Source organism: Pristis pectinata, chromosome 3, assembly GCF_009764475.1.
Source record: "Pristis pectinata isolate sPriPec2 chromosome 3, sPriPec2.1.pri, whole genome shotgun sequence".
In the NCBI taxonomy this organism is placed as follows: Eukaryota; Metazoa; Chordata; class Chondrichthyes; order Rhinopristiformes; family Pristidae; genus Pristis; species Pristis pectinata.
The window spans coordinates 79,937,392-79,953,694 of record NC_067407.1 but is presented as its reverse complement, the minus strand read 5'-3'; the positions used below and the strand labels follow the sequence as shown (position 1 = coordinate 79,953,694).

At 37.6% G+C, this 16,303-nt stretch overlaps 1 protein-coding gene across 3 annotated transcripts in view; it reads left to right on the top strand.

Moving 5' to 3' along the window:
* Window positions 1–16,303, top strand: part of zbtb2b (zinc finger and BTB domain containing 2b) — a 29,530-nt gene extending 13,227 nt beyond the window's left edge. For all 3 annotated transcript variants that reach the window (XM_052012544.1, XM_052012542.1, XM_052012543.1), the window contains 2 exons: window positions 10,847–11,028; window positions 11,934–16,303. In XM_052012544.1, the coding sequence (XP_051868504.1) occupies window positions 10,856–11,028; window positions 11,934–13,320 (1,560 nt within the window). In that variant the 5' untranslated portion in view covers window positions 10,847–10,855 and the 3' untranslated portion in view covers window positions 13,321–16,303. The remainder of the gene's footprint in view (window positions 1–10,846; window positions 11,029–11,933) is intronic.

Here is a 16,303-nt window from a genome sequence, read left to right as displayed (position 1 = left end):
ACCAGGGAGTAAATGCTGGGATGAATGCACTATTGAAATGACCTAAATATTTAATGGGTGCCTTTTACACGTGACCAGTTAAGTTCTAACACATCCAAATTTTGGCTCCTTGCTGGAATATTTTCCACATCTGTCCTCCAGCAGTTGGCTGAAGTGACCACTGATGAGATATTAACAGTTGGCTGAAGTGACCACTGATGAGATATGGTAGTGAATGAGGGTGGCTGAGGCCTTCACAGGCAATCCTGATCATGCAAAGATATAAAAGTACCATAAATTACAAAAAAATAAATAGTGCAAAAAAAAGGATAACAAGGTAGTGTTTGTAGACTGTTCAGAAATCTGATGGCGAAGGGGAAGAAGCTGTTTCTGAATCGTTGAGTGTGGGTCTTTAGGCTCCTGTACTTCCTCCCCGATGGTAGTAACGAGAAGAGGGCATGTCCCGGATGTTGAGGGTCCTTAGTGATAGATGCAGCCACCTTGTGGTACCACCTCTTGAAGATGTCCTCAATGGTAAGGAGGGTTGTGCCTGTAATGGAGCTGGTGAGTCTACAGTCCTCTGCAGCCTCTTGTAATCCTGTGCACTGGAGCCTCCATACTAGGCTGTGATGCAGCCAGTCAGAATGCTCTCCACCGTATATCTATGGAAAGTTGTAAGAGTCTTAGGTAATGCACTGAATCTCCTCAAACACCTAATGAAGTAGAGCCGCTGGCATGCCTTCTTTGTGATTGCATCAACGTGTTGGGCCCAGGATAGTTTCTCCAAGGTGTTGGTGTTCATTTCTAGAATGATTGAATTGGAAAGTAGTGAGTGGTTGAGTAACCTTCATAATTGCAACAGAGGGTGTTAAGGGTCTGGAACCTGCTGCCTGAAAAGGTGGTGGAGGGAGAACCACCCCCACCCCCAAATCATGTTTTTAAAAGTCATGGGTGTGTCCTTGGGAGAGATGTAACATGGATGGTTGGATTAAGCTTAGGTGGCTTTTCTTTGACTGACACCAATATGATGTGTCAACTGACCTCCTGTGATTCTGAAGTTATGTTGATCTGCATTGGACCTTGACTAGTTTGCACTTACTTATAACATTGAATACAACTCATTTTAAAAAGGACACAGAGGCTCCAGCATGGGTTGAAAAAATATTTATAAAAATGACATACCTGATCTCTAATTTTACTTCCTTGAAAAGCAAAAACTAAAAGATGATATAAAAGATTTTTAAAATTATGGAGATCCCCTTTGTGGGGAAGAGTATAGCTGGAGACTTGTGTAAGATAGTTAGCGGGAAACAAAATAAAATTCTGGGGGGAAGAAACATCTTTATCCAGCTTGTGTGTGCTGATGGGCTGATAATTGTATGTGCAAGGTCCTGTGGTGCATAGAGGCTGCCAGACATGCATAGTCATGAAAAGTGGTAGCATAGAATCACATCAACTTCTCAAGCTGCTGTCACATCTGTGAGGCTAATGAATAGCAAGTGATGTTGAAGCTGGTCTTAACCAGAATATGAAGGTCTGCTTCTGCATCAATCACCAGGCATGACCTTGTGTTGTGGAGATTCTAAGGAATCCATCTTTCTCCAGGCAGATTTTTAAAATCTTTTCTGTCCTGGACATTGCTTCCCATCCAATTCTCCTCTTCAGCCCATTACTGCTTCCCACCCCTAGCCTTGCTGATAATGTCCTCTGTCTCATCTGCCTTACCCTTCCCTCTCTGTGACCCACTGCAACACACACACATATTCCAGATGTGAACCTCCTTTCTGAGTTGCATTGTCTTCTGATATCTATCTAGTCTGGCAGAAAATTCCAACCATTATGTCCACATTGGCATTATTGTTGCTCTTCTTACTGATGTCACATGGTAGAAGATAAGCACATGGTAACTTTACTATTTAAAAGTGCAATGCTATCTGATAACAACAAAAAAAAGGCACAGCTAATTTTAAGCTGGAATGCACCAGAGAAAATAGCTTGCATGTTAGCTCCTTTGATCATCATAAAACAACTCAGTTCAATCACTGTCTTTTTGTTCAAAGGAAGTCAAATCTGGTTAATTTATAACACTTCACTGTTTTTTATATTTCTCTCATTCTGTGGGAAAATCTATTTTTTGTATCATTGTCATGAATATGCACTTCTTCATCCAAAGCCAGTATGTCCTTTCTGAGGACCATTGCTCAGGATTGAATATAGTATTCCAGATGTTGTCTAACCAGATGTCGACACAGCTGAAGTATAATATGCTCCTTTGTATTCAAGTCCTCTTGAGACAAAGGCCAACATTCCATAAGCTTTTTAATTTACATTTTGCATATGTTGCTAGCCTTTAGTGATTTAGTAATATAAATCCAGTTTCTCACTACTTGCTGTTCAAAGAATGCTCTATTTCTTGGGTCCAAGGTTTCACATTTTCTGTTTCTGTGTACAATTTTGGTCCCCTTACCTAAAAAATATGTAACACTAGAGGCAGTACAAGGGTGATTCACTAGGGATGAGAGGGTTGTTCTATCAAGCGAGACAAAATAGTTTGGGCCTGTATTTCCTGGAGTTTAGAAGAATGAGGGGTGACCTTATTCAAACATATAAGATCCTAACGGGGCTTGACAGGGTAGATGTTGGGATGTTTTCACTAGTGGGAGTTTCAGACAAGGAGACATAATGACACGTTAAGGAGCCAGTCATTTAAAACTGAGGTACATAGAAATAACTTCTTGCAGAAGGTGATGAATCTCTGGAATTCTCTGCCCTGGTGGGCGGCGGAAGCTGGATCATTAGAAGTATTTAAAGTGTAGGTTTATACATTTTTGATAGATTGAGGGATAGAGGGGTATGGAGAAATGGCAGAGAAGAGGAGTTGAGGCCAATATAGATCAGCCATGATTATACTAAACGGTGGGGCAGGCTTGAAGGGCCTGATGGCCTACCTGCTCCTACTTTTCTGTGTCCTTAAATTCCATTTGCCTCAATTTTCTTCACTCAATTAATTTTATTATGTCTTGCCTTCAATTTTCTGCTTCCATTTCCTGTGCCACTCAACATTATCATGAGCAAACGTGAATATCTGACTTTATCTTTCCTTTTCCCCATCATTTTCAAATTTAGTGGAGGGCTGAGGCTACAGCACAGACTCCTAAAGGACACCAGTAGTCACAAGTAGAGCACACATCCATTAAACTTGTTTCCTCTCTCCTGCCTTCACCATTAGTTGAATCCCCTTCTCACTTTTATTTGTTCATGGGATCTGGTTGCTGTTGGTAAGGCCAGTGCTTATTGTCCATCCCAGAATGCTACTGAAATGAATGTCCTGCAAGGCCATTTCGGAGGTCAGATAAAAGTCAATTAAGCTGTAGCCTGGAATTATGTATATGCCTGACCAGCAAAGGATGATACATGGAAAAAGTGGTAAGGGTTGAATTGTTTTGAAAGTGGAAGTAAGTAAAATAATCGTAATTAGTTAGCCTTTTCACAGGGCTAGAGGAGATCGCACAAATGTGGTGTACCAAGACAAGAATTGAGGAAGACTATTATTCTGAACAGTTTGAACTAGGGAATGAAGGAGCCAGAGTATGAGTGATGGGTGAATGGACCTGGAAAAGGTTTATATACATGCATGGATTTGTTGACATAAGTTGATATGTAAATTGACAGACATCAATGAAGTAACAGGCAGTCAGTGAGTGAAATGCACTTGATGTGGTCAGAGAGTCACTTGACTCACAGCACAGAGACGGGCCCTTCTGCCCACCATGTCCATGCTGACCATCAAGTACCTATCCATACTTATTCCAATTACGGGCACTTGGTTTGTTGTCTTTGATGCCTTGGCGATTCAAGTGCTCATCTAGATGCTTTTTAAATGTTGCAAGAATACCTGCCTCCTCCACCCACTCAAGCAGTGCATTCCAGATTCCAACCAGCCCCTGGGTGAAAAGATTCTTCTTGGTTCCCCTCTAAACCCTTCATTCCTTCCCTAAATCTATGCCCTCTAGTTTTAAATACCTCTAGGGAAAAGTTTTGTACAATATATCCTATCTATGGCCCTCAGCCTCCTCTGTTCCAAAGAAAAAAAACCCAGCTTATTCAGACTGTCTCAAAACTGAAATGCTCCATCCAGGCAGCATCTTGGTGAATTTTCTTTGTACCTTCTTCAATGCAATCATGTCCTTCCTATAGTGTGGCAACCAGAACTGTGCAGTGCTCCAATTGTGGCCTAACCAGTATTTTATAAATTTATGCCCTAACCTCCCTGCTCTGATATTCTGTATCCTGGCCAATAAACGTAAGTATCTTGTATGTTGCCTTTGCCACCTTATCTACAGTACCTATGCTGCCACTTTCAGGGATCCTTAGACTCGTACACCAAGGTCCCTTGGTTCCTCAATATTTCCCAAAGCCTTGTGTAAGTCCTACCCTTATTAGTCCTTCCAAAGTGCATCATCTCACAGTTATTAGGGTTAAATTGCATCTGCCATTCTTTTCAACTACTCAACATCATCCTCTAGCCTATGACTATCCTCCTGATTATCAAGACCAACAATTTTTGTGTCATGTGCAAATTTACTAATCATACCTCCTATATTTATATCCAGTTTGTTAATGAATAAGACAGTAAGGGCCCTAGCACCAATCACTATGGTACACACTGGCCACAGACATCTAATCACAAAGACAATCTTCCACAATCACCCTGTGCCTCCTTACTGAGCTAATTTTGGATCCAGTTTGCTAACTTGTTCTGGATCCAATAGGCTCCAACCTTTTGGACCAGTCTCCCTTGTGAAATCTTGTCAAAGGCCTTACCGAAGTCCATGTAGGCACATCAATCATACTGCTCTCGTCAATACATTTTGCTACCTCTTCAAAACATTCAATCAAATTGATCAGACAGGATCTCCTCCAAATTAAGCCATGCTGACTATCTGATCAATCCCTGCCTTTTGAAGTGCAGATTAATCCTGTCCCTCCTAAATTTTTTTAATATCTTCCTCACCACTGATGTTAGAGTCACATGTCTGTAATTACCTGCCTTATCCCTGCTGTCCTTCCTGATTAAAGGTGATGTATAGTGGTACCACATATAGTCTTGTCATTAAAGGTCTTGGAGTAAAAGGGGCTGCATGAGCATGGCTGAAAAATCGGCTAAGCAATAGGAAACTGAGCACAATAGTGATAATTTTTTTTGAATTGGCGGAAAGTATACAGTGGAATTTCCCAGTGATTCATCCTATGACCACTGCATTTCTTAACATAGATTAGTAATTTGCACTTTGGTGTACAGGGCACAATTTCCAAATTTGGGTGTGACTCAAAGCTTCAAGATCACTCAGTGATCGATGAGGAGAATATTACTGGACTTCAAAGAGAAATTTAATGCTAGAGAAATGTATGTGTGTTATATTTTGATAGGAAGAGTGAGAAAAAGTAAATAAAACAGAGAACAGTATTAAAAGGGGTCCAAGAACAGAGATATGGGTATGTATGTTGAGTTGAAAGTTGCAGGGCAGGTTGAGGAAGTATTTAAAAATCATGAAAGCTCTGGACTTTAGAATAGTGTGATGTTCAAAAGCAATATAGTCATGATGGACCTTTAAAATACCAGTTTGCTCATAACAGGAGTACAGTGTCCTTTAGGGAAGATGTCAAGGCTTTGGAGAGGGTGCAGTAGAAATTTGCCGGAGTGATTCCAGGGAATGAGTCATTTTTGTTAAATAAAAGCTGGGGTTGTTCTTCAACCCATGTTGGAGCCTCTGTGTTCTTGAGGAGATCTGATAGAGTTGTTTAAAATCATGAAGCGTATAGATAAAGTAGATAGAAAGAAATTAAGGAACACAGGCAATTTATGTTTGCATGCTGTTAAAAATATATTTGATTTTTGGTAATAATTATGTAATATGTTTTTTCAGACCAATTAAAGCACAGTGGTACAAGAGGGATGTTAAAGTGCTGCATCTTAATTTTCTCCATAGTCTTCAAGTAACCTAAATCATAATTTCTGGATAAACTTGTTTTCTTCCTCATAAGTTCATCAAAAGCTGTTATCTTTTTGTGGTGTAGTCCCTTACTCTTTCATTGATGATTTGTCATTTCCATTGAACTCAGACAAAACTCTCGGATCTTTGGGGTTCTTACAATTGTGTGCTATAACTTCTTTCATGTCAAATACTTTGATGTGCTAAACCTCAGTGATATCATCTGCAAGTGAAGTAGACCCTACAAATATATTACCATCATTCAACTCTGACTGCCTTATGAAATCCTGAGTGAATCAAAATTTCTTTGGACTCAACATGAGCAAGATTGGCATTGTTCTCTGTCAGCTCCTATCTGTTCCTGGTAACTTATGATACCAGTCTCCTTCATTGTTAACCAAGTTAAAGCTATTGGTAATAATCAAAATGTTTGATTTTGTGATTAAGTGTTTTGACCTCAGATTATCATCCAGGCTGCTTCTGGACAGTAGTGTAGGGGCAGGCACAGTAGTGCAGCGGTTAGTGTAGCGCTATTACAGAGCCAGCGACCCGGGTTCAATTCTGGCTGCTGTCTGTAAGGAGCTTGTACGTTCTCCCCGTGTCTGCTTGGGTTTCCTCCAGGCACTCCGGTTTCTTCCCACGTTCCAAAGACGTATGGGTTAGAAAGTTGTGGGCATGCTGTGTTGGCATTGGAAGCATGGCAACACTTGCGGGCTGCCCCCAGGGCACTCTGCAAAAGATGCATTTCACTGTGTGTATCAATGTACATGTGATTAATAAACATGTCTTAAATCTTAAAATATTTCTCTTAATATCTTCAACTTCTTCAAAAATTTGACATAAATCACAACTCTTCACCCTAATTTGTTGCCCATTTGAAGTATCACATGTCCATTGTTTCCTCCTTATTAGCTGCACCTAAACACATTTTGGCACAGTTTTAACTTCAACACCTTTTTTAATCTCCCGAGTTCTTTTTTGAATTCTATTTACTTAGTTTATTCAGTTTGGATTTGGACTGCATTATAGACCTGATGTTTATGGTAAAATTATTTTTCATTTTAATTCTTGTGCTTTTAGTTATTCAGAGTGTTCATCTTTTCATGTTCATTTTTTCCACATTAGAAATGTCTAAACTGTACCCAAACTATAAATGGGCAATGAAAAAGATTTATATTTTTGTATCCTTTAATTCCTATCCACTTCAGACCAGTCCTTGAAATTAGCCTCTCTTCTATTGACTATGTTCATGTTTGATTTTTATTCATATCTTTTGTCATTACTACTCTAAACCTTATGATGTAGTGATCCCTATTCCTCAAATGCACCAGCACTGATTCTTGATTCCCTTTATTCACAGAATTCAACTTTACACTGTTTCATTTTTCAATGGTGAGATGTTATTAAAGTGTTCTTGTACATATTTCAGGAATTCTTACCTCTCATCATCCTTTGCAGAGTTCTTTTCTCATCATGTATTGGAATAGTGGAAGTTTCCCCCATTTCAGTGCTCAAGTTATTACTTCCTTCTGCAATTTAGCTGCAGATTTGCTTCTCAATTCTTTCCTCAGGAAATGGGAAATCCTTGACTAATTTAGGATGTATAGGATTTAATATGTGGCTATATTTTGTTATTGTAATTTTGCAGGTTTAGCTTGAATACATAACCTAGAATTTGTTGTTAATGCTTAGTCTGCTCTAGTACAATAGTAATCATACCCCTCACCTTACAGGTGTTTCTGTATTTAAGGTGACTGTCGTCTTGAGACCTCTCCTGAATGCTTGTTAATTGCCCCTACCCTGAAGACCTCCGAGAGCCCACCCCCTCATCACCAGTTGCCAGTTACTCTTTTCCCTCCTGTAGCCTTATCCAATTGGAATGTGGTTGCTATTTACAATGCTTCTTCCAAGTGCTTAACATGGAGAATCACTGATTTCTCAGCTGTGGGAGATCGGTGGGTGTTAATCAGAGGCTTCCTTACCCATGTTTGGCCTGATTCCGTGAGTCTAGAGTTAGTGTTGAGGGCTCTCTAAGCAGCCAGCCTTTGCTCTTTATCACGCTACTGCTGCTTGGTACTGTAATGGTACATTGGTTGTAAAGGATGGTTCTATGTGTACTCCTGTGTCAGTCCATTAGCTTGACTAGTCTGTAGGACTGTTCTCTCAATTTGCACTCGGTACTGTTCCCCAAATGTTAATGAAGAGAACTTTACAAGGTTATTTAGATGTCAAGTGACTTTGTCATGTCAGAATTCAGAATCTACCTTGGTGCTACTTTGGTGCTGAGTTGTATGTCTAGTGTTGTCAATTTTCTGTTTTAATGTAGGGGTTATGATGATGTTTATTGGTTTGCCGAGCCATTTCAGAAGTCAGTTAAGAGTTGATCACATTGCAAGAACTCTGGAAATGTTTATAGGTGAATAACTATATTTGAAGGAACAAGTGTTTTAGATATTTATTCTTTCCTTTAAACATGATATTTTTCATAGTTATTTACATGATTATAAGTTTTTTTTTGGTTTTCCCTTATAATAAATTTCTAGCTCTTATTCAAACCTGGTCATATGAACCATATCCAATTCAGTCAGGTCATGTATGGCAGATTTCCTCCACTGAAAGGCATAGATAGGTTAGTAGTTCTGTGTTCATTGTTGCAAAGACTTATTTTTTAAATTCCAGATTATTTAACTGAAAATAAATCTCCACAGCTGCCATGGTAGTGTTTGAATTTGCATTTTTATGTTGTCAGGCCAGGTCATTGGATTACTAGACTGGGGATTTAATTGCCTAGTTGTGGAGAGTTAACATAATACACCATTTTATAATGTGAATCGATAAAATAAAACTTACCAGTAATTGAGGTGTTCAGGATATAGGCTTAGTCTTCAATTTTGAGGCAGGGTAACTTTTTAAGATTCTTTTAAAGTGAGTTAGGAAATTGTAGCTGGAGTCACGCTTCAGCTAAAGGAGGGTAATGGTAAAGCTGTTCATGCTGTTGATTTCTAGAGAGCAGAATACATTGGTGAGAGTTGTTGCACTAATTCAGCAAGAGCTAGTAATTGTGGTGTTCAGGATATAGGCTTAGTCTTCAATTTTGAGGCAGGGTAACTTTTTAAGATTCTTTTAAAGTGAGTTAGGAAATTGTAGCTGGAGTCACGCTTCAGCTAAAAGAGGGTAATGGTAAAGATGTTCATGCTGTTGATTTCTAGAGAGCAGAATACATTGGTGAGAGTTGTTGCACTAATTCAGCAAGAGCTAAAAATCTGCTTGGGCAAAAATTTAAAATCTGACCCAAACATAGCTGATTCAGACCCAATCTTGAGGATTTGCTTCGTGACCTGACTGAATTGGACATGGTTCAGATGACCAGGCTTGAGCAGGAACTTAATATCCATTAATATAATGAAGGGGAACAAAAAAAATTCATATAATCACATAAACATAATCTTTTTCATAGTTATTTAAAGAAGAATAAACAACAAAAACAATTTTTTTTCAAATATAGTTAATTCATCCTTGGTATTAGAGCAAAATAATTAAGTAAATTTTCAATAGCTTTGTCTTTTAGTGTTAATAAAATCCCAATATGTATTACATTCTCTCTCTACTTAAAAACATGACTAAGCTGGGACAAAATTGCAGGAAACACCAGAGCAAAATTTGGCATCCCAAACTGCTATAGCAATGTGACTGATGATTTATTAGCACTGCATTACTTACACTGTTCATAAAACGCATCTGTTGAGCTAGAATTTATTGATGCTATGAGTTTGAATTGATTCAGCCAACACCATGCAGTAAGGGAAAAAGCACCGATAACTACGTGATTTCTATTTTGTTTTCATGTTGAATTTATGACTTCCATATTTCATCCTCACTTTCTTGTTTTATCTCCATCTAATTAATATATTCTCCCAATCTGACTGTGTGTGCTGCTCAGAGATGTAATTTTTATATTAGATCACAAAACACTTGCCTCCTGGTATAAACAGCACAAGATATTGAATGGTTATTGATTGGTGGTGAATCTTTGTAAAATTCACACCAGTCTACTCGAGTTAGACCCATAATTTTTTTGCCAGTGGTAAAATTCAGAGCTTAATGAACTCAGTACACAATATTTCAGATGTGATCTCAACAGGGCCCAGTATAATTGTTAATTAGACCAAGATATCTTTACTTATATTCTCAGTTGTTCAGTAATCTCTTCTGTGACAGCTTATCAAAAGCTTCTTGAAAATCCAAATACACCTGATGATCTAGTCATTATCTTGTCATTTTTAGGATTTTGAAACTAGTTTAAGTTGGCTGCCATGTTTTTGATATTACACAATGATTGCATTTAAAGAACTTATTAAATGGAATTACGGATCGGGATAATAGAGTTTTAACCTCTCTCTCTCTCTCTCTCTTGAACAAGAATGATCAGCAAGAATTCTCTGGAAGTTCAAACTCTAAAATTCTTATATTATTTGGTTATGGTTAAAGGTATTTGGTTAGAAATTTACAGAATAAAACTGAAAAAGTGTAACGAATATCTGTGTAGGTTACTTAGACTGTTAAATGGTATGAATAGGAGTGAGTTGTTTTAAGAATAATGAACATCTTATCATGATAGGTAGTTTCTCTTTTAAAACTCGGTATTCTCTTATTGTACGTAACCTTAAGTAACTTTTCTCTTGGAATATTATTTAAAGTGCAAGTTGTTCATTACTAAGGAGTCTAGTTTAAAATGGTTAATGGATAAATTGTTAATTATATTTTAATAAGTACACAATAAAATGGAGTACAAGATGATTACAGCTTTTGTTTATCTGTTCAGTTAAATTCTATCTTGTCTTTAATGTAGTCTCCTTTCTTCCACCTCCTCCTAGGGTCTAAACATGGAACTAGCGAACCATGGTTTAATTCTTTTACAACAACTCAATGCCCAGCGAGAGTTTGGCTTCCTTTGTGACTGCACGGTGGCTATAGGTGATGTCTATTTCAAAGCACATAAAGCAGTCCTTGCCTCTTTCTCCAATTACTTCAAAATGCTTTTTATTCATCAAACCAGGTAATGCTTCAGATCATGATGTTAAATCGAAGAAAATTAAGAATGTCATGCATGTTGTAATCTACACAAAATTATTTAATTTTTTCCATCATCTATGCCCTAGTGTGCTTTTCCAAAACTAGAATACTCCACAGATATAAGGAACACTGATAAAGTATTCTAAGATATTTTGAGATTGCCAGAAATTATTCAGCAAGGTGACAGTTTCCCCCCTTGCTGCATTATGAAGGGTGCATTCTGTTTACAGAACCCTTTAACTCTACTTAACTTTAAAATGACTGTTATATTGATTTTTTTCTTTCTTTTTTCATCTGGAGGACTTGAAAAAATTTTGAATCATTTAAAGTGTGTAAGACCACTTAACCCATCAGATGTTTCTTAGAGCCATCAAACAATTTCGCTTCTATGCTTAAAGTATTTTAAAGAAATTCTCCCCAAAATATGTATTGTTCTATGACTCAGGCATTTCTTGTGGCAAAACATTCGATTCTCTGTTTACTCTCTGAGAAAGACATTAATCTGAATTACCTCTCACTTTTAATTGAAATTTGTACAGCATTAATAATTTTCCTTTTAGCTTTTTCTGTTCGTATGGATACAGATTCTTATTTTGCCAAGCAACTTCTGTTGCTCATCTCTGGTGTCATTCTGATGAATTCAATGTTTTTAAAGATTTTTGTAAATGGTGTTTTAAACTGCACACAGTAATCTTGTTAGAACATAGTCATTGCCTTATGCTTCGGTGTAATCTCTTGATCATGCATCAAATTCTATTATTTCTTTCATTTTTATAGATAAGAGTTTTGCTGTGTATTGACATCCTGTTGCATGTTACACTTCATAAAAAAACTGCAGAAATCATAGGATGGTTTAGTATTTGTAAACATTTTGATGTTTTTTCACAGTGATTGTGTCCGACTGAAACCAACGGATATACAGCCAGATATTTTTAGCTACCTCCTGCATTTAATGTACACAGGGAAGATGGCTCCCCAGATTATTGATCCTGTCCGTCTTGAGCAGGGAATTAAATTCCTGCATGCATATCCACTTGTTCAAGAAGCCAGCTTAGCCAGCCATGGAGCAATTCCTCGCCCTGATCAAGTTTTTGCGTGGACGTCGTCACTGTATGGCATTCAGATTGCTGATAATCAAACCACACCCCCAAATAGGTTATCAGCAACTGGAGAAAAGTCTGGGCGAGAGCCCAGATCGCATACTCATCCTTCTCGGATAGAACAAGAACGAGGTGCAGAAGCTGGGCAGCAGCATTCCCAGGGTGCACAGATTCTCCAGCCTTCTCAGCACATTGGCCAGTCGTCTGGAACACCTTTAGGGTTGGTTTCTCCAGCTGGTCCTCCAACAGCTGAAGAACGATGCGAGAATATTCCTCTATTAGATGGACAGCCTGGAATACATGCAGTAGCTCACGTTAAGCCTAGTATTATGAAAAGGAATAGTGGTTTTCCAAAGTTTTATGTTTGTCATCTTTGTGGCAGAAGGTTTACTTTACGAAGCAGCCTGCGTGAACACCTCCAGCTCCATACAGGAATGTCACTTCCTGTTACCAGCCAAGCAGGAATGAATGCGCTGGGGCAATTGGTAGAATCTGGGAAACCTACAAAAGAAGCTGAGGAAATGCCTGAAGCAGAAGTAATTAGCGATGGTGAGCTACAACAGAAGAACGATTCACCAATGGCAGATAGCCAACTACAAGCAGAAACACCACCCCCATCAGACATTGCAGACATTGACAACTTAGAGTTAGGGGATCAAGATAGGGAAGTAAAAAGGCGAAAGTATGAGTGCTCCATCTGTGGGCGTAAATTCATCCAGAAGAGTCACTGGAGAGAGCATATGTATATTCACACAGGCAAACCATACAAATGTAGTACCTGTGATAAAACATTCTGTAGGGCCAACCAGGCTGCCAGGCATGTGTGCCTTAACCAGAACTCTGATACCTTTATGATGGTAGATAAGCAAGCAATGCTCACAGAAGGCTCCTCGGAAGAAACTAGCCAGTCATTAATGGATCCAGTGTACCTAGCAACAAACCAGTCAAATCAATCATACAAGTGCAATCTTTGTGACAAAAGCTTCTCAACTGCTAGTGAAGCTGTTAGGCATTCGTGCCAAAACCAGAACTCTGATACGTTTGTTTTGATGGAAGGCCAACCAGCAGTGCAAGGGGAGGGCTCTTCAGAGGCTTGTGAAGTGACAGAAACAAATCAGTCACTGTCAGAGACGGTGCATAATGTGGAGGATGGTCAGGCCGTTTTAGTGGAATGACGACTCTTCATTTAATCATTTCTTAATGTGTTTCTTATAATGTACAATTCAAAATTAATAGTTATTAGATATAGTTTATTTTCTAAATTAGTTCTTGGCTTTCTTTTCTGGCAAAAGTGTGTCATTATTCATTATTCGCTGATATTGTGACTTTTAAGATGAAAATCCAGGTGGCATATTGTGTCAGTCAGTGTTTGCACTAGAGTTCAGATTAGACTATGTCAATCATGAGCTGCTTTGGGACCAGCTTTGGGAGTGTTTATGCTGTCGTTGAAAGAAGCTGATGTGCATTGTTCTTTCTTTTACTGGTGTTACCTGATGAGCACATCTCCTGTCAAATGGGTTGAATAAGAAATGAAATTACAGTGTCCCAAATCCATGTCTTCGTGCTCCACAGAGGTATTTTATGCATAGCCTCCCTAAACCAACACCAAACTCAAAAGTGTACACTCTTCTATTGAGTCTTTTGGATGTGTACTCAAGTTAAAAGGGACACAGTTTAAATAAAACATTGATGACTGACAATTTCAAAAGTTTATAGTGAGCAATTGTCATTGTGATTATGGAAAAACTCCTATTCTCTCAAGAGATGCAAGAGCCATTGGTAAATGTTCTTCTGTAATTATCAGCTGACAACTGGGTACACCTATCTGTTGACACAAGTAACAAATCACAAAAAATGCACAAAAAGGCTATGGCATTCTTGAATCAATAATGAATCCAGAATGTTGGTTTTGCCCTGGGCTAGAAGATCACATGACTAACTCAGTCAAAAGTCAAATATTCAGTCCACGTTGTTGGCAAAGGAAGTGTATGAACCGAGAAGAGTGAAATACCAAAATTATTTTATTTCAAAGATATCACAGTGATCTGTAATTACTGAAATGCCCTTCTATGAATCATACATATGAAAAGTAGTTCCTAAATAAAATGTGTTCAATATAAATTGCTCACATATGGAAATGGAACTTTTGTTTTTTTAGATATTCAAGACCATTTTCCAGTGTGATAGAACAAAGCTGTGCTCTGGTGCTCCACATTTGTCCCTATTCATTTGTATAACCTTGTTTTTAAACTATGTTCAGTGTAATTCTGAATATCACTTACCTCACTTATTTACAATTTGCTCTTCAATATGTCTGTGTAATCTGCTTTCAAGATGGGGGGGGACTTAAAACATCTATGCATGCTGACTTCTAAATACAGTAGTAGTATTTGTAACTTGTTTTACAGAAATAGTAGATGCATTATTTATTCTGTGTTGTCTGTCTTTATACATTTTTAGAGTTCTTAATTATTAGAGTAAAAAACTAAACTGAGGAACAGCAACACTGAAAAAAATCTATCCTTTCAAATTTTGGATTAACTGCAAGGTAGATAAGAATTGCTGTGGGGAGGAGGAAAAGAGGGGGGTGGTTACTGCAAAAGTAAGCTGTCATACTTGGATTATTGTTCAAAATTTTTTCCAGCTGTGCACACATACCAAAAATGTCAACACTTCTCTCTCGTGAATATTGTATAAGCTGTAAAAGAAATTAATTTTACCCTGACAAAGTACTGTGTGCAAAACATTGATGTAGATTGGAACAGATATTTCACAATTGCATTTTCTTAATATTGCATCTAGTTGTGCAAACTTTAAGAATTATGCTCCTAATGATAGACTTATTCCATGTAGCCTATTTTTAATTTGTTGATTATTGTATGAGAAGGTAACTTCATTCAATACAATACTTGTCACAGCAGTTTGTACCAAATAGCCCTTACTGTAGATGTGAAGTGAAAACCACTATATGGATTAAATGGAAGTAGTAAGCATATTAATTACCAGACTAATTTTCCCCAATTGATTATGAAAAGGTACTTTAGACTGGTACATTTATTACTGTTACATACAAATATGTTACAAGATATATCAAACCCCAAGGGATTTTGTGTTACTGTTTATTATAGTTTATGAACATCTCTCTTGCAGTTTATTTAACCACTTTTTTTTTGCTCAATAAGCCCTCCGATATATACTAAGGTATTACTTGCGAATATAAATTCCTGAAAAGCAATGATGAAGTTCTAGGAAATAATGTATGTAAATTGTTGTTACAAGTTTTATATAGACATTATGGTAGGATTCACATTTGAAATTTAAAAAAATCAACTGCCTTAAAATACTTAATGAAGCATAAAATGATGTCCATTGTCAAAACTATCATTTGCATTAATTATGTTTCAAATAAAATGTAGATTTTAAAAAGGTCAGTATTTTGTGAAGCATGTTTCAAGAGGGACATATAATGTAGTTCAATCTTGTAAAATGAGCCCTGGGTGAGAAAAGACATTCCTTCATTGTAGTAGTAATAATGCATTGTAGTATCTTTGACCAAAACAAATTGAGAATTGGCCAGTTTAATTGGGGGCATAAATATTTTGGTTCAAAATAGGTCTTTTAAGATTTTTTGGTCGTGATTTCAAATATGTTTATATTAATGAAGTTGAACTTCACTTGACTTACAAATTGCAGAGATTAAGAACACTGTTTTCTGTGACATCGCCTGCAATAGCACTCCTTGCCAGCATTGTTGAGATTTTTAAATGCATTGTACAGTGTTGCCTTTCTGTAACTTCTGTTTTTAAGTTGCTGCTCGGAAGCTAGCCATTCACCTGCATGGTTGGGGTCTTAGTTAACAAAGCACACATACATGATGGGTATCCATGCTGTACACAGTGATAGACTAGAGTTTAATTAAAATGTTTATGTATGCATTGTTAACTAAGTCACAGTGCTGAGTTTCTGCCTTATTTTATATGAGTTAGCATTTGTGTTTAGTCCCAAATATCCAAACTGAATACACACCACATTTGTACTTGTCTTGATTCCATGCCACATCATTACTGTCAAATCAAAATCTTTGTTAGTTATAACTGTATAATGTGTAATATAACGCTGCCAATACCAAAGACTTGAATAAAACGAGCTTGGTAGGAA